We start from the raw sequence: 20,643 nt of genomic DNA on the forward strand, positions 1-20,643 counted from the left end.
GGACCCAAGAAGGATGCCACTGAGGGCTTGTAGGGTTGGTCTTTTATTGAGAGTCTAATCAGGGAACCTAAATCCTTTTAACATAGGCAGAGGGAGAAGCAGGCTCCCTGTGGGGAGCCTGATGCAGGGCTTTATCATAGGAGTCTGGGATCATGACCCCACCCAAAGGCAGACAACCAACCACTGAGCCACCCAGGCATCCTTGGTGTAGAGTTTTAAAAGAAAGAGTATGGGACGCCTGGGTGGCTCAGCGGTTGAGGGCCTGCTTTTGGCTCAGGGCGTGATCCCAGAGTCCTGGGATCAAGTCCTACATTGGGCTCCCTGCATGGAGCCTGCTTCTCCCTCTGCCTGTGTCTCTTATGAATAAATAAATAAAATCTTAAAAAAAAAAAAGTACAATATGTTGTTAAGTGAAACATACAAATAAATCAAAACTTAAAAACATAGGAAAATGACAATGACCACATTTAGAATAGTGGTTACCTCTGTAGGGCAGGGAGGGGAAGGGCTTCAACTACATTCGTAATACTTTATTTCTTTTTTTCTAAATATTTGAGAGAGAGAGAGCATGAGTGGGGGAGGCAGAGGCAGAGGTAGAAGTAGACTCCCCACTGAGTGGGGAGCCCAATGCGGGGCTTGATCCCAGGACCCTGAGATCATGACCTAAGTCAAAGGCAGATGTTTAACTCACTGAACCACCCAGGTACCCCTGTAATACTTTATTTCTTAAGCTGGGTGGAAACTACATGTTTGTCTTCGATTGGTATATATTTATGAAATATTTCTTTTTTTTTCAAAAGATTTTATTTATTTATTCATGAACGAGAGAGAGGCAGAGGCACAGGCAGAGGAAAAAGCAGGCTCCATGCAGGGAGCTGGACGTGGGACTTGATCCCGGGTCTCCAGGATCAGGCCCTGAACCGAAGGCAGGCGCTCAACTGTTGAGCCACCCAGGCGTCCCTGAAATATTTCATATTAAAGACTTTAAAACATATCAAATGAGACACCAAAGACCCTCCCTAATTAATTAGCTTTGTGAGATTTGGGTTTAGAGGCATAGAGGATCCATGAGGAGGGATCCTGCAGTCACCCAAACTGTCTGGCTCCTTTTTCTCATTTAGTTCTCTGTTTAAATATCTGTTCCTCAGAAAAGCCTTCCTCCAAACCTCTTTTTTTTTTTTTTTTTTTTTTAGGATTTTATTTATTTGGGCAGCCCGGGTGGCTCAGCGGTTTAGCGCCACCTTCAGCCCAGGGTGTGATCCTGGAGACCCAGGATCGATTCCTGCGTTGGGCTCCCTGCATGGAGCCTGCTTCTCCCTCTGCCTGTGTCTCTGCTTCTCTCTCTCTGTCTCTCATGAATAAATAAAATCTTTTTAAAAAAAGATTTTAATCATTTATTTATTTGAGAGCGAGAACATGAGCAGGGGCAGAGGCAGAGGGAGACTGAGAACCAGGCTCCCCCACTGAGCAGGGAGCCCCACGTGGGGCTCGATCCCAGGACCCTGAGATCACAACCTGAGCTGAAGGCAGAGGCTTAACTGACAGCCCCCCAGGGGCCTCCTCCAAATCTGTTTTAAAGCACCATACTGTCTCCACCCTCCAAAATACTGCACTATTCTATTGCAATGGGTTTATCACTCTAGGCTGTTTTAGGATTATTTTACTCGGTCATTGCCTGTCTCCTTCTACTAGAATGCTCTGTCTTGCTCAACACTGTATTCCCACAGTCTTTGCAAATCTTCAGGGTTTGTGTGTGAATGAATGAATGAGTGAATGAATGGAGACCCTCCATACTCAGGGCCCCTCTTTACAGCCGGTCTGGAGAGCAGAAGTAGAATGAGAAAAGCGTGAGGAGGGGAGCAAGATTGGAGTAGGTGGAGGACGGGGTTTAAGAAGACCCGGATTAGAGGAAGTGAGGGAAATTGGCGGAGGCCAAGGGAGTTTCCTGAGGGCGAGGAGCCCCGGGGCTGAAGGTGAGCGGGAGAGCTGGAAGCCGAGGTGAGCCGGGGGCGGGGCCTCCGGGGCGGGGCGGGGCCTTGCGTGGGGTGGGCGGGGCCTTGCGTGGGGTGGGCGTGCCCGGGGCAGGGGCGGGGCCTGCGAGCGGGCTGTCGGGAGCGGCGCGCTGGGGCGGCGGCGGAGGAAAATGGCTGCGGCTGAGGCGGTGGACACTCAGCTGATGCTCGGAGTCGGGCTGATCGGTGAGGACGAAGGCGCCGCGCCCCGCAGGCCCGCGCTTCAGTTCCGCCTCCGCCTCCGCCTCCGCCTCCGCCTGGGCCCGGGTGGTCCGCCCCGGCGGCCCCTTCCCGGCGCGGCCCCCTCCCTACCGGGCCTGGGCGGGGGGCTGCGGGGCCCGGCCGCCCGCCCCGGGCCTGCCCGCCCGCGGCCTCGCGTGGGACCCGCCCGGGCCAGGCAGCGGGGCGGGGGGACGTCGAGGGTGGCCGAGCTCCGGCGGCTGCAGGGGGGCGGGGGCTGGGCCGGGAGCCGGTGGCGGGCCGCGCGGCTGGGAGGCGGCCGGGACGACGGCGGAACGCGGGGGACGTGCGCGCGCCTGGCCCCGATTCTGTGCTTGAGCGGCTCGAGTCTCGGTGGCCGACTGTGCCAGCCCGGGGGCTGGGCGTTATAGGCACGAGTTATCTCCTGTTAAACTTCTACCACGGCTCCCGGGGGCGGGGGCGGGGGTGGGGGTGGGGGGTGCGTAATGTCTGCTGGGCACATTTCGGAGAAGCAGATGGAGGCCCCGGCCCCGGGTGGCATTGGTCCGGGAGGCACGCTAAGAAGCGGTGGAGCCAGGGGTGGGGGTGGGCGGCTCCTTGCAGTATGGTGGGATCCTGAGTGATGAGGAATTAGTGGTTGAGGAAGTACGTTGGGAGCTTTGGGTGTGCCTGTGCCGTGTGCATGTTTCAGGGTTAGGGGTTTCCAGGAACCATTCATTCATCCATCCTATAGGTGGCAGCTAACCCCCCCCCCCCCCCCCGCCGTGTTCCCTGCCTGCCGTCGTCCTTTGAAATAACATCCTATTGAGATTTTTTTTTAAATTTTTATTTATTTATGATAGTCACAGAGAGAGAAAGAGAGAGAGGCAGAGACACAGGCAGAGGGAGAAGCAGGCTCCATGCACCGGAAGCCCGACGCGGGACTCGATCCCGGGACTCCAGGATCGCACCCTGGGCCAAAGGCAGGCGCCAAACCGCTGCGCCACCCAGGGATCCCCTTTTTCTTTTTTTTTCTTTTTCTTTTTATTTTTTTTTTAATTTTTTTTAAATTTTTTTTATTTATGATAGTCACAGAGAGAGAAAGAGAGAGAGGTTTTCAATTTTTCATATAGACACAGATTTAAAAGGGATTTAGTTCAAAATAATGGGGGGAGAGGTATCTCTCTCCCTTATGAAACATGGAGGGGCTAGATGTAGCTAGGTGCTGGAGCTGAATGATAGAGACTGGGGAATTCATTTTTTAAATTCTCTCTTCTATATACTTGATATTTTCCATAGTAAAGGTGTTTTTTTTAACTTATAGAATAGATAAAAATCTTCCTCCTTACTGCTATACGTGCAGCAACTGTTTTTCTAAAGTTTAGGCTATATTATTGAGGTGTTCACTTTGATGATGAAACTACATACGTGACGGGATAACCATTAGTGTTATTACTATTACAATTTATTTTTTTAAAGACTTTATTTATTTATTCATGAGAGACACAGAGAGAGAGAGGCAGAGACACAGGCAGAGGGAGTAGCAGCAGGCTCCCTCTGGTTGGCAGGTTGGCAGGGAACCCATCGTGGGACTTGATCCTGGGTCTCCAGGACCATGCCCTGGGCTGAAGGTGGCGCTAAACCGCTGAGCCCCCGCCCGCTGCCCCACTATTAGAATTTTAAATACAGAATTTGCACAATCAGTAGCGTGATTTGAGATTTCACCATTTTCTTCATTCCCAGTTTTGTTTTTAACAAACCCTTCCCATGTATTTTTTGAAGATCCTTCTCACTAGATGAAAATGTAATGATGAGTCTATGAGAATTTGTGTGGAAAGGGATAGGGAAGACCTCTACCAAAGCTGTAAGGCTAAGTTTTCATTCATAATTTGTTATAAAAGCTTTTCACTCAGGTTGCCTAAAACTAGGCCTAGGAGAGCTAGAAAATTTGACCAGTAGAGGTAGGTGGGAATATGGGGTCACCCGTGCTCCGCGATGCTTTGTGAAATGGGATGTTAAAACTGATTCCATTAAGTGCTTCTGAGTAACCAATCAATTCACTTCCTTGCTGCTGTTTGACATTCTCACAGTGACCATCTTTCCACCGTAGAAAAGGACACAAATGGAGAAGTTCTGTGGGTGTGGTGTTATCCTTCCACGACAGCTACTTTAAGGAATTTACTGCTGAGAAAATGCTGCCTTACAGATGAGAGCAAACTTCTCCATCCCTTCGTCTTTGGTCAGTACAGAAGAACGTGGTTTTATATCACAACAATTGAAGTTCCAGATTCTTCAGTTTTGATAAAGGTATAACTGCGTAAAGGTCACACAACCAAAAATATTTAAAGTGATATCACATTATTCCAGTAACACTTAGCTTTAGACATTATCATTCACAGCACACTTTTGAAAAACGTTGAATATGATTTTGATTGAGAATGTTTCCTTTCAGGTTTCACTCTCATTTATTCTATAAATGTTTGTTGGTGTATATTCTATGCCTGACCCTGTGGTTGGTATAGTGAAACCTTTTCCAGGTTATATTCTGATGGAGTAGAAACGTAGACGTACTTTCAAAGATAAGACTCTGATTAAAAGTGGAAAGAAGCATTTCCTATAATTAAAAACTATTTTAAAGGATAAAATTATCCTTGGTATAATTAAGAAAAGTTTTTTCATTTGTTTGTGATTGGTAAGGGTATATTAAGAATAGAAAGAGTAAAGAAACTCATGTATTCAGTAGGCTTTTGTGTGTGTCATTTGATATGAACAGTATCAGTGAGACATGTTGAAAACCAGTATGTGGTCATTGTGGATTTTTCTAACCCCAAGCGACCAGCAGGTTTTTTTTTTTTCAAAGAAAAGAAATATTGGAAAGTGGCTAAGCTCCTGGTGTGTTCCTGAGTGGGGACTTCTTTTATCTTCTAGGGCTACTTTTTAATTTTTTTAATTTTTTATTTTTTTTTTAGGGCTACTTTTCTAGCTGATAGCCAGACTATATGAAGCATGTCCAAGATACCAGTTTAAGGAATTACATTTAAAATAACAGGAAGGCAACTATTTAAAACTGCTAGAAGTTTGGGGCGCCTGGATGGCTCGCTCAGTTGGTTAAATGTCTGAATCTTGATTTCTGCTCAGGTCATGATCTCAGGATCCTGAGATCCAGCCCCAGGGCAGGCTCCACACTTAGCTGGGAGTCAGCTTCTCTCCCTCTGCCACCTCCTCCACCAGATGCACACTTGCACATGTGCTCTTTCTCTATCTCTCTCTCAAAATAAATAAATAAAAAATCTTTTAAGGAATAATACAACTGCTAGAGATTTAAGATAAAACATTCATAATTAGAAAATACAAATTGCAAAAAAGGTGTTTTTCAGTGTGTTATAAAAGCTTTGGTTTGGTTCATTAAGTTCTTGCTGAAAAGTCTTAATGTATCTTCAAGTAGATTTGTCTATGTTTTGCCTATAGTCTGCCAAACAATAGCAACATTGATTTCAAATCTGTTTTTCAGATTTGAAAAGTAGCAAGATTTTATTTATTTATTTATTTGGAAGATTTTATTTATTTATTCATGAGAGATACAGAGCGCACACGAGAGAGGCAGAGACACAGGCAGAGGGAGAAGCAGGCTCCATGCAGGGAGCGTGACGTGGGACTTGATCCCGGGTTTCCAGGATCACAACCTGGACTGAAGGCGCCAAACTGCTGAGCCACCCGGGCTACCAATAGCAAGATTTAGAGATAGTTCTTATACTTCAAAATATGATTTCTAAACATATTTCTGAAATGCTTTTTATAAAGTTGTTTTATCTCAATGGAAATAATAGATGCGATTAGCAGAAATTTATATTTATAATAATAGAGTCATATAGATAAATGAAGCTTATTGTAACAGTGCTTTAGATAATATGGCATTCTACAGAGAATTGACTATTTCAGGAACTGTGATTTTGCTGTATGTATTTTTGTTTCCTATCCTGTTTCATTATTAATATTATTTTTTCTATTTCATTAATTAATAGTTGATCAATTGGTAGGTCTAATACAGCATTTCTAATTTTGCTTTGATGAGGTTAGGGGACTTTAAATGAAAACTCACATTTTTGATACTTGAAATATATTTGTGATTTTGAAAAAATTTTAACTCTGAAAGTATTATATTCTTATCTAGGAAATTAAATATAATATATATATATAAAAGTATATGTGTGTGTATATAAACATAAAAGTATAAAGAAACAAAGTGAAAACTTGGTTACATTTTGATCTTTTCCTTTTAATGCCAGTGTGTCTTGTACAAGAGGGTTATTAGAATATAGTAATAAAAAATAAATCTGTGAAAGTGTCTTTAAAAAGTATACTTTTTTGTTTCTTTTGGACAGGTGACTCATTTTTCTATTGTTCTGACCGCCAAAGATTTTAACCCAGAGAAATATGCCGCCTTCACTAGGATATTGTGTAGGTCTGTATGAAAACTGTATTAAATGCTATCATACAAAAATGAAGATCTTACTCAATAGTTATATAGCAGATTTCAACACCAAGGAAACAAATTTCAGCCCTCTGCCTCCCCAACTTAATCTTTACTGGTCCTCCAGAAACTGTTTTATAAAGAGGAACTTTCTCTTCTGCTTTGAGGATACTGTTCCTCTTGTTTGGGAAAATGGTAGATGGAGGAGAAAAAGCAGTTTACACAACTATTGTAGTTCCTGGGTATTTTGAGTCACTTGCCACTTTTGGTCTGCTGCTTCTACTCACTTGTGATTTAGAACTTTCCTTAACAGGATGGATAAGTTAAGTGCTGGTGAAATGATAAGCTGGTCCGTATGTGTCAAAGTCTATGTATGGGAGTAATTTTGGGGAAAGTTAACTGGCATTTTGAATTATGCTAAAGCATGGGACAATATTCCTTAGCTGGAATTCTGAGAAGCTGAGAATCTGATTAATTAGTTAATCATGACTCAGATAAACTTCTTTAGTTTCATCCTAGCTGTTGAAAAAAATTGTGTAAAATATACCAGTCTGATCTCTTGCCTTGGTAAGTACATGCACTAGAGTTAATGAAATGTTTCTTAGATATTAGGGACATTGGTTTTTCCTTAATCAGGGCTTTGACAGGTTTTGATTTTTTTTTTTTTTTTAATACTGTCATGAGATAGACCTGTAATTCTAATGTTATCTATTACAACTTCAGTCCTCAGGCTTGTGTCCAATAAGTAGTTTTGGGGGCAGGGGCAAAGGGAGTTGTTTTGTTTTTCTTACTATAACCTGATAAATTGTTGCTTTTTTTGCCATTTTTATGTACACACACTCATAGAGTGGAAATCTACTTTCTCATTACTTAAGAGTTTCAGGTAGGTTGTGTTTTGACAAAATGAAGTTTTACTGGTTTTGCAGCCAGCTGTGATAAGAGAGGCTTCTTGCTCTTGTGAGATAAGTTCCAGGTATATAGTTCACTGTGGAATATATCTTCATTTTGTCTGCTACTATGGCACTGACACAAAGGAGATTATTATCATAAGAAGAGACACCATCTAGGAGCCATGAGCTAAAAACACTGCAAAGTTGTTTTTTGTTTTTTGTTTTTCTTTTTTAATTTTTTAAAATTTATTTATGATAGGCACACAGTGAGAGAGAGAGGCAGAGACACAGGCAGAGGGAGAAGCAGGCTCCATGCACCGGGAGCCCGACCTGGGATTCGATCCCGGGTCTCCAGGATCGCGCCCTGGGCCAAAGGCAGGCGCTAAACTGCTGCGCCACCCGGGGATCCCTGCAAAGTTGTTTTTGTTTTTTATTTATTTATTTATTTTTATTTTTATTTTTATTTTATTTTTTATTTATTTGTGATAGTCACACGGAGAGCGAGGCAGAGACACAGGCAGAGGGAGAAGCAGGCTCCATGCACCGGGAGCCCGATGTGGGATTCGATCCCGGGTCTCCAGGATCGCGCCCTGGGCCAAAGGCAGGCGCCAAACCGCTGCGCCACCCAGGGATCCCTGCAAAGTTGTTTTTGAACAAACATTGGACTCCCATGTCATTTGACTGAGTTGAGGTTAGGTTATCCAGTGAATTCACTGGTAAATATTATGGGGCCCAGAATGTAAGGTTGCTTTAGACCCCACTTCTTGCCCAAGAGGAAGCCCAAAGGAAGGGTTCCTTGGCTTCTGAAGGGCCATGGCACTGTTGCATTCTGGACTCTTCACCTATCACGGTTTAGGAGAAATGAGGACTCAAGGCAGCCACCTCCTCTGCCCCCTACCACTTACTGCACTTGCCTTTGTGTGTGTACATACCCACAGGCTCCTGCATGCACACATGCACACACTCCCCACTAATGTGTCTGTGTGCACATGCACATAGACCAGCACTTTTCGATGATTTTGAGGTTACCATGGAGGTGCTCCCTTCCACTTCTGGGGACAGGAGCAGACAAGCATGCCTTCTACAGCATGCTGCTCACAGCAGCAGTGGAAGAGCCCATATGAAGGAGTCCATTCCCTATGTGGGGTTCAGGTCACTTGCCATGACCCCCTTCATCTTCTAGTCCCTCCAGCTAGTGGCCATGGTGGAGAACCCAGGTCTCATGCACTCCTGGAGTCAGTTGTCCATACCAGGTTTGACAGCCTGTAGCTTCCAATCTGAATAAGCTCCTGTGTGTTACACTTTCAGGTTTTTCCTGTGGAATGATTTTCAGAGAATTCCTCCCTCTGTTCAGTATTTCATGGCTCAGGGTTATCATGGAAAAAGTGGCCTTATCCTACTACCCTTCCTATGTTTCTCTTCTCTATTACTGTATATCTATTTTACAATTTTTTTGTATCTATTTTACAGTTTTAATGGTATGTTGTTTATTTGGTGGTGGTAATGTAAGCACATAGTAAAAACAATACAGAAGGGTATACAGTGAAAGTAAGTCCCTTCTTTCCCTGATTCCCAACTTCCCAAATGGAGACATTTTCTCCATATAGAAACATGTGTATGAGTTCATGGGTTTGATTATTTTATATTTATGATAGCTTACCATATTCATTGTTCTCTACCTTTTTTTCTCAATTTGTACATTAAAATAATTTTAAAACATTGATGATTGACAAAATTTGGTTAGAAGTTAAAACACTTGCTTTTTACACTTAATGTACAATATAGTTTTCAGTTTGATCTGTTTTAAACAATGATTTAATTTTCCTTCAGTTTTCTATCCCCTTAGCTGCTTACAGACCCAAGTAGGCCCAGTCTTGCTTTTCAAGCAAAATTTAGATTTAGTTACTCACAGGAAGAGATTTCAGGAGAGGGGACTGATTTCACATATGAGCTATAAATGTAGCTGGTGTCCTGTCAGCATTTTCTGGAACTTGATGGTGAATATATCTAGAGTGCATTTATCACTAGAAACTTAAAGGAGTTTGATTTCTTAATTATCTAAATATAGCTACCTCTGGGAACTCTGATAATAAATATAGGTCCTATAATTAGTGCTTTTTCCATAAACATTGCAAAACTTCTTCCTTGTCAAAGGAAATCCCAGTAATAAATAGAGTTGTTTGGACTAGAAGCACCATTTGTGAAGGTAAGACATAGATTAAGTATACCATATTTTTAAGAATAATAGGGCCTCAGAAAGTCCATAGCTCATTCTCTTGCCTAAGTGGATGATAGCAGGCTTCCCCAGATGTGAGGAGAAAGCCACCTTCAAGGAATTGTTGAAGTCTCTCGAGTACTTGGTTTTTTTAAATACATTTTCAAATTAAATTCTGGAAGTGGTCGTGTCATGAAAAGATTCAGGCATTCAGAAGTGTATTAGCAAGTCTTAGCAAGGACCCGTATGTAGGCTTGGGTTGCATTACTCCATGTGGTTCATGCTGAATAAAAGGATGGTGCTTTTTGTTCTTCTTACAGAATGTACCTGAAACATGGCAGCCCAGTTAAAATGATGGAGAGTTATATTGCAGTTCTCACAAAGGGGATATGCCAGAGTGAAGAAAATGGCTCTTTCCTTAGCAAGGATTTTGATGCCCGAAAGGCATATCTCGCAGGCTCCATCAAAGGTAAAAAAAAAAGAAAAAAAGAAAAAAAAAACATAAAACCCCATCTCAGATGGTTCCATCCCAACAACAATAATATCCCCAAGCCCAAGGCAATCCTCATTAGACGCTGATATTCTGTCTTCCTGTATACTTTCTTTTCGTTTTTTAAATTTTTTTTTTATTTTTATTTTTTTAAGATTTTATTTAGGGCAGCCCCAGTGGCTTAGCAGTTTAGTGCCACCTTCAGCCCAGGGCGTGATCCTGGATCCCTGGGATTGAGTCCCACGTCAGGCTCTCTGCATGGAGCCTGCTTCTCCCTCTGCCTGTGTCTCTGCCTCTCTCTCTCATTCTCTGTGTCTCTAATAAATAAAATCCTTAAAAAAAATTTAAAAAATAAAGATTTTATTTATTTGTTTGTGAGAGACAGAGAGAGGGGCAGAGACATAGGGAGAAGCAGGCTCCCCATGGGGAGCCCAAGCCTGATGCAGGACTTGATCCCAGGACCCCGGGATCATGCCCTGAGCTGAAGGCAGACGCTCAACCGTTGAGCCACCCAGGCATCCTCTGCATACTTTCATCTGTGTAATATTTATTTGTGAAACAGGAAGGAAGCTCAACTTCTACATTGCCTTCTTTGATTAGAATTCTGTCTTTGGAAAGCAGATTTTTGTGGTGGTCCTTTCCATAGGATTCTGACAGTTATATAGAAATGTTCTTTCTCAGCTAAGCCGAATTTCATGGCTTGAGTCTCCACTGACTTCCATAGTTTTCCTCTCCTTACTTTTAGCAGTTATTTCTTCCATCTGGAGAGCTCAAGCTCCTGACCCAGAGTTCCTCTTTTAACTCCCTGCCTTTCTCTCCTATCTGGAACATCCAAAATGGCCGTATGGGGCTAAGCCACAGACTTCAGGGTCCTTAAAAGGGAAGAGAGAGGAACTCTGAGGATTGTGCTAGCTTTCATTCTTGTCCTCCCACAGCACTATCTATTGCTCTTGATGCTCATGTCCTTTTTTATTTTTTATATTTTTTAAAGATTTTATCTTATTTATTCATGAGAGACACACAGAGAGAGGCAGAGACACAGGCAGAGGGAGAAGTAGGCTCCCCACGGGGAGCCAGGTGTGAGACTTAATCCCAGGATCACACCTTGAGCTGAAGGCACATGCTTAACCACTGAACCACCTGGGTGTCTCTTGATCCTCCTGTCCTATACCGTTGCTAAGCATCCCTGTTAAAGTGTTAGATTTGTCCAGCTATCTCAAAAGGACCCAGTCATGACATGTATATGTGTTGGGGAGGGGGTGTCAGTGAACTCTTTAAAAATTAAGGATTTTTCATGACAGAAAATGCGGGTTCCCTTCATATCATTCCCTATCTTATCGTTCTGGCTTCATCTGTGCATCCAGCACAGAGTCCCTTGGAGGGAGGAAGCGGGTTTAGGCAGCACTAGCATCCGTCCTAGGGAGCAGATATAGATTTATATGCCTGTCAAGGGTATAAGGTGCTTCTTTATTCTGTTTTGAAAATATTTCTGTATTCTATCTATAGAAAATGACCTCTGTTTATTGGAAAGAAATAAAAATTTTGTTTCCTTATATATTATTTAATGCAGTAACATAATTTCTTGTGTTTTAAGACATTGTGTCTCAGTTTGGAATGGAAACGGTTATCTTACACACAGCGCTGATGCTAAAGAAAAGAATTGTCGTCTATCATCCCAAAATAGAAGCCGTCCAGGAGTTCACCAGGTATTGTTTCTGGTCATTAAAAAGTGGAGGCTTTGTTGACAGCCAATTTGGGGCAATATGTGTTCCTGTGTGCTCTGTTTTGTTGCACATTTGGTATAAATAGAATGTGTTAGGCTGTGGGTGAAATGTCATTTTGGTCTAATGTTTCAGGTGAGATTTAGTATTTCAAAGTCCTTGAATTTAGGCAGATTCTTTTCTTTTTCTTTTTTAAGTATTTATTTATTTGAGAGGGAGTGTGTGGTGGGGAGGTTGGGGCAGGGGGTGGCAGAGAAACAGACTTCCTGCTGAGCAGGGAGCCTGATATCTGGCTCAGTCCCAGGATTCCAGGATCACAACCCAAGCCAAAGGCAAATGCTCAGCTGAGCCACCAGGAACCCCTAGGGAGATTCTTTTTTAAATTTAGAAATATGAATAAAGCAGGGAGTTTGAACTTTTCCTTGCCAGACAATAAATATTTTAGGCTTGTAGCCTATAGGGTCTCTGACTCAACCACCCAACTGCCAGAGTCAGTGCATATGTAAATGAATGGGCATGGCTGTGTTCTAGTAAAACTTCATGTGCAAACACAGAGGGCTGATCCATAGTTGTAGCTTCCTGACACCTGTTTTTTTTTTTTTTTTTTTAATATTTATTTATTCATGAGAGAGACCGAGAGAGAGGCAGAGACACAGGCAGAGGGAGAAGCAGGCTCCGTTCAGAGAGCCTGATGTGGGACTTGATCCCGGGACTCCAGGATCACGCTGTGGGCCGAAGGCAGGCGCTAAACCGCTGAGCCACCCAGGGATCCCCAAGATTTATTTATTTATTTATTTATGATAGACATAGAAAGAGAGGCAGAGACACAGGCAGAGGGAGAAGCAGGCTCCATGCAGGGAGCCCGACATGGGACTTGATCCCGGGACTCCAGGATCGCGCCCTGGGCCGAAGGTAGGCGCTAAACCGCTGAGCCACCCAGGGATCCCCCCTGACACCTGTTTTATTTTATTTTTTTATTTTTCTGACACCTGTTTTAAGTAATTTTTTTTTTCTTGGTCAACCTTCAGTTTTATTTTCGAGTACTTAATATGGTCTCATGGTTTAACATCCAAAGGTTTAAGTAATTATTTTTTTCACTTTTACCACAGACTCACTCTCTCTCTTTTTTTTTTTTAAAGATTATTTGAGAGAGAGAGAGCATGCACAGGTGGAGGAAGAGGGACAAGACTCCATGCTGAGCATGGACCTGGTGCTGTGCTTGAGCTCATGACCTAAGCCAAAATCAAGAGTCGGATGCTTAACTGACTGAGAAGCCCAGACACCCCTCTCTTATTTATTTTATTTTTTAAAATTTTATTTAAATTCAGGACTCCTGGGAGGTTCATCAGTTAAGCATCTGTTAAATCTGTTAAGCATTAAATAAAATATTTAAAAATTTTTAAAATTTAAATTCAATTCACCAACATAGTATTATTATTTTTATAGTTTAAAAAATTTTTTTCTTTAGCAAATCTAACTTGTTCATAGATTTATTTTTTTTTAAGATTTTATTTATTTATTCATGAGAGACAGAGGCAGAGACACAGGCAAGGGAGAAGCAGGCTCCCTGTGGGGAGCCCAATGCGAGACTCGATCCCAGGATCCTTGGATCACACCCTGAGCCAAAGGCAGACGCTCAACCACTGAGCCACCCAGGCGCCCCAGATTTCTTTTTTAAAATCAAGAAGACCTAGCTTTAGTGCTTACTGTATGTCAGGTATCATGTAAGTCACCTTACATTACTAAATTTACTCATGATGAAGTCTACAATATTCTTGCCCTCTCTTATGAATGAGAAAATTGAGGCTCTGAGAGGCTAACTGGTTAGAAAATGGGAAAAAGAAAGCTTGATAGGATCTGGGTTAAAATTTTTTTTTTTTAATTTTTATTTATTTATGATAGTCACACACAGAGAGAGAGAGAGAGAGGCAGAGACACAGGCAGAGGGAGAGGGAGAAGCGGGGGGGGGGGGGGGGGCAGAGACACAGGCAGAGGGAGAAGCAGGCTCCATGCACCGGGAGCCCGACGTGGGATTCGATCCCGGGTCTCCAGGATCGCGCCCTGGGCCAAAGGCAGGCGCCAAACTGCTGAGCCAACCCAGGGATCCCAGGATCTGGGTTAAAATCCTAGGAGGGCACCTTACTAGCTCTCTGATCACATATAGGATACTTAAACTTTCTAAGCCTCCATTTCTTTATCTGAAAAATGAAGATTATAGTGCCCACTTTGTAAGCTTGTTGTCAGGATGGGAGATACTCTGTAAAGTCTTTGGCCTGTGTCTTGCTCATTGAATGCACTTTAGAAATGATTGCTACAATAATGATTGCCTCAGATTTTAGGCGAGAGGGCTAGGACTTTCACCTGCTTTGACCCCCAAAGTCTTTATTTTGCCACCCAATTACCCTTTCCTTCTCCATTGATGCTTCTGAAACCGAGATGTCCACAGCTTCTGAAATATACAGCAGGGCCCCAGTGGGTTCACCAAATCATGGGTAAATTTGGCATCTTTTTCTCTAGTAGCTGTATTATTGGAAGTTTTTTAAGGAAACTTACCTAGTATAAAAACAAACCAAAGTAGTTTACAAGTTTGATTAGAATTTTATTTTTAAGATTTTTATTTTTATTTATTTATTTATGATAGACATAGAGAGAGAGGCAGAGACACAGGCAGAGGGAGAGGGAGAAGCAGGCTCCATGCAGGGAGCCCGACGTGGGACTCGATCCTGGGACTCCAGGATCGTGCCCTGGGCCAAAGGCAGGCGCGAAACCACTGAGCCACCCAGGGATCCCCTGATTAGAATTTTAAATATGAAATGAGAGACTTCAGAAAAATTTGTTGCTTGCAGGGCCCCATTTTGGATCTTAGCCTTTGGCTGCCTCCGTAGCAGTTTTCAGAGTGAGGTGTTTGTAGGAAAATTTTAGAAGTGTTACTCCTTGCCACCACGGACATCTTTTGAAACTTGACCTTGAGCCTTTTGTAGCTAATCTGACCCCAAAAGGCAGAATTTAAAACATTGTATTACTTTAATTTGAAGCCAGGAGGTATTGGCATGTTTAATGTTCCTGCCTCTGCCTCTGATAGCCAGTTTCCTCTTGGGGGAAGAAGAGGAAGGAGGGTGGGCTGATTCGGGTGTGGGCCAGCAACCTTTTGAGTTCTTGCCTTAATTCCTCAGGACTCTGCCTGCCCTGGTGTGGCATCGACAGGACTGGACCATACTTCATTCCTATGTGCACCTGAATGCCGATGAGCTGGAAGCCCTGCAGATGTGCCCAGGTAGACGACAGGATCTCAGGGGAAGAAAGCCTTGGCTTTATCCAGGGTTGTTGCCATTTTGGGGAAGGTTGTTTCTGCATTCCTAAATGAAATAATGATGATTTATTATTTCTTAATATTTCTTTCTTCCTGCATGGAGCCTGCTTCTCCCTCTGCCTGTGTCTCTGCTTCTCTGTGTGTGTGTGTGTCTCATGAATAAATAAATAAAATAAATTTTTTTTAAAGATTTATTTATTCATGAGAGACACAGAGAGAGGAGGGCAGAGACACAGGCAGAGGGAGAAGCAGGCTCCATGCAGGGAGCCTGACGTGGGACTCGATCCCGGGTCTCCAGGATCACACCCCGGGCTGAAGGCGGCGCTAAACCACTGAGCCACCTGGGCTGCCCAATAAATAAAATATTTAAAAAATTTTTTAATGATGAGATTCTAAGAATAATTTAATAGCACTGTTATTTATATCTGTAGGAATCCTGACATTGTCGTGACATAGTCTTTTGTTTTTGTTTCATTAAATTTAAGGTTATCATTCCCTTTATACTTTTATGATCTTTCTTTTTTTTAAGATTTTATTTATTTGAAAGAGAGAGAGTGCACAGACACACAAGCAGGGGGAGTGGCAGAGGGAGAGGGAGAATCAGGTTTCCCGCTGAGCAGGGAGCCTAGTGTGAGGCTAAATCCCAGAATCCTGGGATCATGACCTGAGCTGAAGGCAGGCACTTAACCTACTGAGCCACCCAGGCGCCCCCTAAGATTTATGGTCATAAAAGATTCTTTAATAAAGTGATAATGATGATGATAGATGATAGGGGCTTTTGTTTTTGCATTTTTCAGTTATGAAAAATTTCTTACATATAAACATGTGCAATATTTGTGCAAGTTATAAAAAAATAAAAGGAACACTCATGGACTTACCAGAGATAAAAAAAAAAAATAGTATATGGTTTGTACTTTGAAGCATCTCATGTACCTTCCCATCTCATTTCTTACTCCCTTCCTCTGGCCCCATACACAGAAATACATAGCTCTAAATAAGATATTATTTAGTTTTACTAAACTACCTTTATATGTAAGGATTCATGATGCATGAATTCTTCTGTGGTCTGTGTTTTGGTTTTTTATTTTTGCTTAACAGGATTTATGTATTTTCATCTGGGTATTTGTAGTCCCATTCATGTTCACTGCTGTATAGTATCCCATTAAGTGATATATCATAGTTTATTCATTTGGACTTCTCTTATTATTTACATTTATTTATTTATTTATTTATTTATTTATTTATTTATTTATTTATGAGATTTATTTATCTATTTCAAAGAGAATGCATATAAGTAAGGGGGGGTGGAAAGGGGTAGAGGGAGAGAATCTCAAGTAGACTCCTCACTGAGTGCAAGCCTAATGCAGAGCTTGATCCTAGGACTCTGAGATCATGACCTGAGCTGAAATCAAGAGTCAGTCGCTCAACTCACTGAGCCACCCTAGGTGCCCCTCTCATTATTCACTTTTAAAACAGTGCTGCTATAAGCATTCTTTTTTTTTTATATAAGCATTCTTATTATGGGTTTCTTAATGCACACATGTAAGACTTTCTGTAGGTTATATGTCAAGAAGTAGAATTTCTGGGTTATAAGGCATGCAGATCCTCAAGCTGCTGTGTAATGGCAAATATTTTCCTCAGAAATTGTACCAATTTATCCTCCTGCCAGTGTAGGAGAGGTCCCATTGCTTCCTGTCCTCAACAATACTTGATTACTGTCAAACTTTAAAATGTTTGCCAACTTGATGGGTATACAGTGATATTTCATGTGCTTTTAATTTTCATTGATTCTTAATGAGGTTAAACATATTTCTGTTCTTGCCATTTGTGTTTCCTCTTCTGCAAAGTAACTATTTTTTACATATTTTTCCCCCTGGGTGGTTTTTCTTATTGATTCATAGAAATTCATCATATATTCAGGATATGAACCCATTGTTGGTTATATATGTTACAAAAAAATCTGAGTTTGTGGATTTTATTCTTATGGTACTTTGTAATGAATAGAATTTATTTTAAGGTTTTATTTATTTATTTGACACAGAGAAAGAGAGCATAAGCATGGGGAGCTACAGACAGAGGGAGAAGGAGAAGTAGGCTCCCCACTAGCAGGGAGCCTGATGTGGGGCTCAATCCCAGGACCGTGGGATCATGACCTGAGCCAAAGGCAGACTCAACCAACTGAGCCACCCAGGCACCCCAATGAATAGAAATTTATTTTGTTTTTAGACTTTTTATAAAGTTAATATGCTTCATCTGCTTGTCACCCAGTTTCAACATTTGTGAACATACTACAATCTTGTTTTACCTAGTATTCCTCATGCTTTTTTTTTTTTTTTCCCCCTGGGTTTTTGTTGTTAACTGATGTATAGTTGTCATATGATATTAGTTTCAGATATACAAAGTAGTGATTTGACAATTACATACATTATGAAATACTCACCATAATAAATTTACTCACCGTCTGTCACCCTATTTACTGTCACTCAAGTTATTACAGTATTATCAACTATATTCCCCATGCTGTACTTTTCATCCCTGTGACTTTTTAAGACTTTATTTATTCATGAGAGACACACAGAGAGAGGCGGAGACATAGAGGGAGAAGCAGGCTCCTCACAGGGAGCCTAATGCGGGACTCAATCCCCAGATTTGGGATCACACCCCGAGCCGAAGGCAGACGCTCAATTGCTGAGCCACCCAGGTGTCCCATCCCTGTGACTTATATATTTTATAACTGGAAATTGTGCCTCTTCATCTCCTTCACCCATTTCGTCCATCTCCTTACTCTAGAAATCCTAATTTTAGGGCAGCCCAGGTGGCTCAGCGGTTTAGCACCCCCTGCAGCCCAGGACCTGATCCTGGAGGCTCAGGATCGAGTCCCACATCAGTCTCCCTGCACAGAGCCTGCTTCTTCCTCTGCCTGTGTCTCTGCATCTGTGTGTGTTACTCATTAATAAATAAATAAAATCTTAAAAAAAAATACATGCTGAAATAATCTTTCAACTTCCAAAATTAAAAAAATAGAAAGATCCTAATTTTAATGTGTTGGAATTTATTAAACTTTTCTTTTATGATTTTAAAGAAAATCTTTCTACCAAGGGTAGCAGCATATTCTAATTTGTAAGCATTTAAAAGGTTTTTTTTTTCTTCCCCACTTAATGTACCTAGAATTACTTTTTTTTTAGTGAATTTGGAATTTTTTTTTTTCCAGTTGGAAAGCCGCTTGGCCCAGGACTGCTTAGTGAATGGGCTCCTCTTTTCTCCAGTAATCAATATCATTTCTGTCATATGTCACATTTCTAATGTGAGTTTGTGTCTGGGTGTTCTATGGCTAAATTTTTGTTTTTATCGCTATTGTTTTTTAAATGTTCTCTCTTAGTAAAGCAAAACTTTAGCAATGACACATTGGTCCTCAAAACTTTTTTTTATTGTTTTGAGTTGTGCTGATGTATGAAATCTGAAGTCTGGTAGTTGTTGTCTTAGCATCAGTTCCAAAGTTCTGCTAATGCTCGAGTTGCCATAATTCCTTGAGCATTTATTTCATCAGTTCTGACACTGGTGACAACTGGTGCTGTTCCCAGCATGCTGTCCTTGGTAAATCTGGGTGACCTAAAGGGGGAACATTGGTCCAGAGAACACTCTACCTCTGCCTCAGCTGTCATTCTTGACCTGTGTAGCAGTGACTGAAAATGCCTTCTCCCTTGACACTAAAAGCTAGTTTGGAGACATTTTGAGTTGTCTGAGTTTCTGTAGGCAACTGACGAGAGTGATATCTTAAGAAATGCCATAGGGTACAGCTGAATAAAGCAGTGAAGAAAAGCACCCGACGAGCTTTTAGATTCTGTTCGCTTTTGATATGTTCACAATAGGATTTGTTCCTGCTCCGGTAATAATTGGTTGTCTTTGTAACACAGGTTATATCGCCGGATTTGTAGACTTGGAGGTGAGCAACAGATCAGACCTCTATGATGTGTTTGTGAACCTGGCAGATAGTGAGATTACCATTGCTCCGCTTGCAAAAGGTTAGTTCTCTGTTCTGTTGTTGATACAAAATGTCAGCTAAGCAAGTCGTACTTTTTAAAATTAATTAATTTTTAAACATTTTAACTCCAGTGTACTTACAGTGTCCCAGTAGTTTCAGGTGTACAAGATAAAGATTGAACACTTCCATATGTTACTCGGTGCTCCTCAGGATAAGTGTACTCTTCATCCCCTTCACCTGTTTCACCCGTGCCCCCTGCCTACCTTACACAGTTCTATTTTGTTAGGCTGATTCTCTAAAACCAGTATTCAAGGGTCTGCTTAGCCTGCTGTGCTGAAACTGGAGGGATTTTTCTATGGCCAGAACACAGCGTCTATTCTTAGAGGCCTCACCATGCTAGTAATACGTTCTGGCTGCTGATGGGGAACTGTGTATGTTAGTTAATAAGATACTCTGTCTTGTTTCTCCACATCCCTGTTTAAACACACTGTATCCTGTTATCTCTTGCTGCATTAACAAATCACTTCTAAACTTAGTGATTTAAAACAGCAGGTATTTATTATCTCACAATTTCAGGATTAACTGAGCTGAGAGGTTCTGGCTCAAGGTCTGTCCTGAGGGTTCGATCAAAATATTGCCAATCCTTCTGTCCTCCGGAGGCTCAACTTCTGAGTTAACTCACATGGCTTTTAGCAGGAGGCCTCACCACCTGGGCCTCTCTATAGAGCAGCTTGAGCGTTCTCATAACATGGCAGCTGGCCTCCCCAGGAGCGAATGAGCCAAGAGACAGAAAGACCATGTCGCCTTTAATGAGTCAGTCTCAGAAGTCCTACACGAGCTCCTTCATACTGTTTGTTAGAAGGAAGTCACTAAGTCCAGTCCACACTTAAGTGAGGGGAAGTGAAGGAAGAGTATCAAAAAAGGTATAGAAATTTAGCTCTGCACAAGGCGGGGAGTGACTTGTGACTCCTGTATGGAAAATCTTGAATGATGTGTCAGTAAGCACAAGAGAACGAGAGAAGTATTGCTTTTTATAAAACCACAGTGACAGGACACTGGCTGTGGCCAGGGCCACTTAAACTGCCAAAGCATCAGGCCCAGAAGGGGTGGCCGTCTCCCTGCTGCCTTCCATTGCTCCGAGTCTCTCACACAGGCTCATCTCGGCCAGCATTATTCCAATGGAGTTTGCTCCTTGGAGTGACAAACAGAAGTGTTTTTATTTTGAACATGAAGGATAAATCGTGACTGTGCCTACCTCCTAGCACATCGTCCTATTTGTGCTCAATATTAAGATGGAAACGGGAGGTTGTCAGCAGGTTGTTTTGAAAATTCCCTCCTGTGATTGTTCAACTTTTCCAGAAGCTGGCATGGT

At 42.2% G+C, this 20,643-nt stretch overlaps 2 protein-coding genes across 9 annotated transcripts in view; one reads left to right on the top strand and one right to left on the bottom strand.

Annotated features, from left to right (window-relative positions):
* Positions 1-20,643, top strand: part of DENND10 (DENN domain containing 10) — a 41,906-nt gene that overhangs the window by 17,135 nt on the left and 4,128 nt on the right. The window contains exons 1-7 of one of the 8 annotated variants that reach the window (XM_038578941.1): positions 2,066-2,198; positions 4,303-4,431; positions 6,575-6,654; positions 10,089-10,237; positions 11,853-11,964; positions 15,153-15,253; positions 19,204-19,311. In XM_038578941.1, coding sequence (XP_038434869.1) covers positions 4,399-4,431; positions 6,575-6,654; positions 10,089-10,237; positions 11,853-11,964; positions 15,153-15,253; positions 19,204-19,311 — 583 coding nt within the window. In that variant the 5' untranslated portion in view covers positions 2,066-2,198; positions 4,303-4,398. Of the gene's footprint in view, positions 1-2,065; positions 2,199-2,689; positions 2,766-4,282; positions 4,500-6,574; positions 6,655-10,088; positions 10,238-11,852; positions 11,965-15,152; positions 15,254-19,203; positions 19,312-20,643 lie in introns of those variants that run through there. The other 7 variants (XM_038578939.1, XM_038578940.1, XM_038578938.1 and 4 more) reach the window with 7 other exon arrangements.
* SFXN4 (sideroflexin 4) overlaps positions 14,796-20,643 on the bottom strand; it is a 34,644-nt gene continuing 28,796 nt past the window's right edge. The window contains exon 14 of the mRNA XM_038578946.1: positions 14,796-15,335. Coding sequence (XP_038434874.1) covers positions 15,291-15,335 — 45 coding nt within the window. The 3' untranslated portion in view covers positions 14,796-15,290. The remainder of the gene's footprint in view (positions 15,336-20,643) is intronic.

Source organism: Canis lupus, chromosome 28 (assembly GCF_011100685.1).
Source record: "Canis lupus familiaris isolate Mischka breed German Shepherd chromosome 28, alternate assembly UU_Cfam_GSD_1.0, whole genome shotgun sequence".
NCBI lineage: Eukaryota > Metazoa > Chordata > Mammalia > Carnivora > Canidae > Canis > Canis lupus.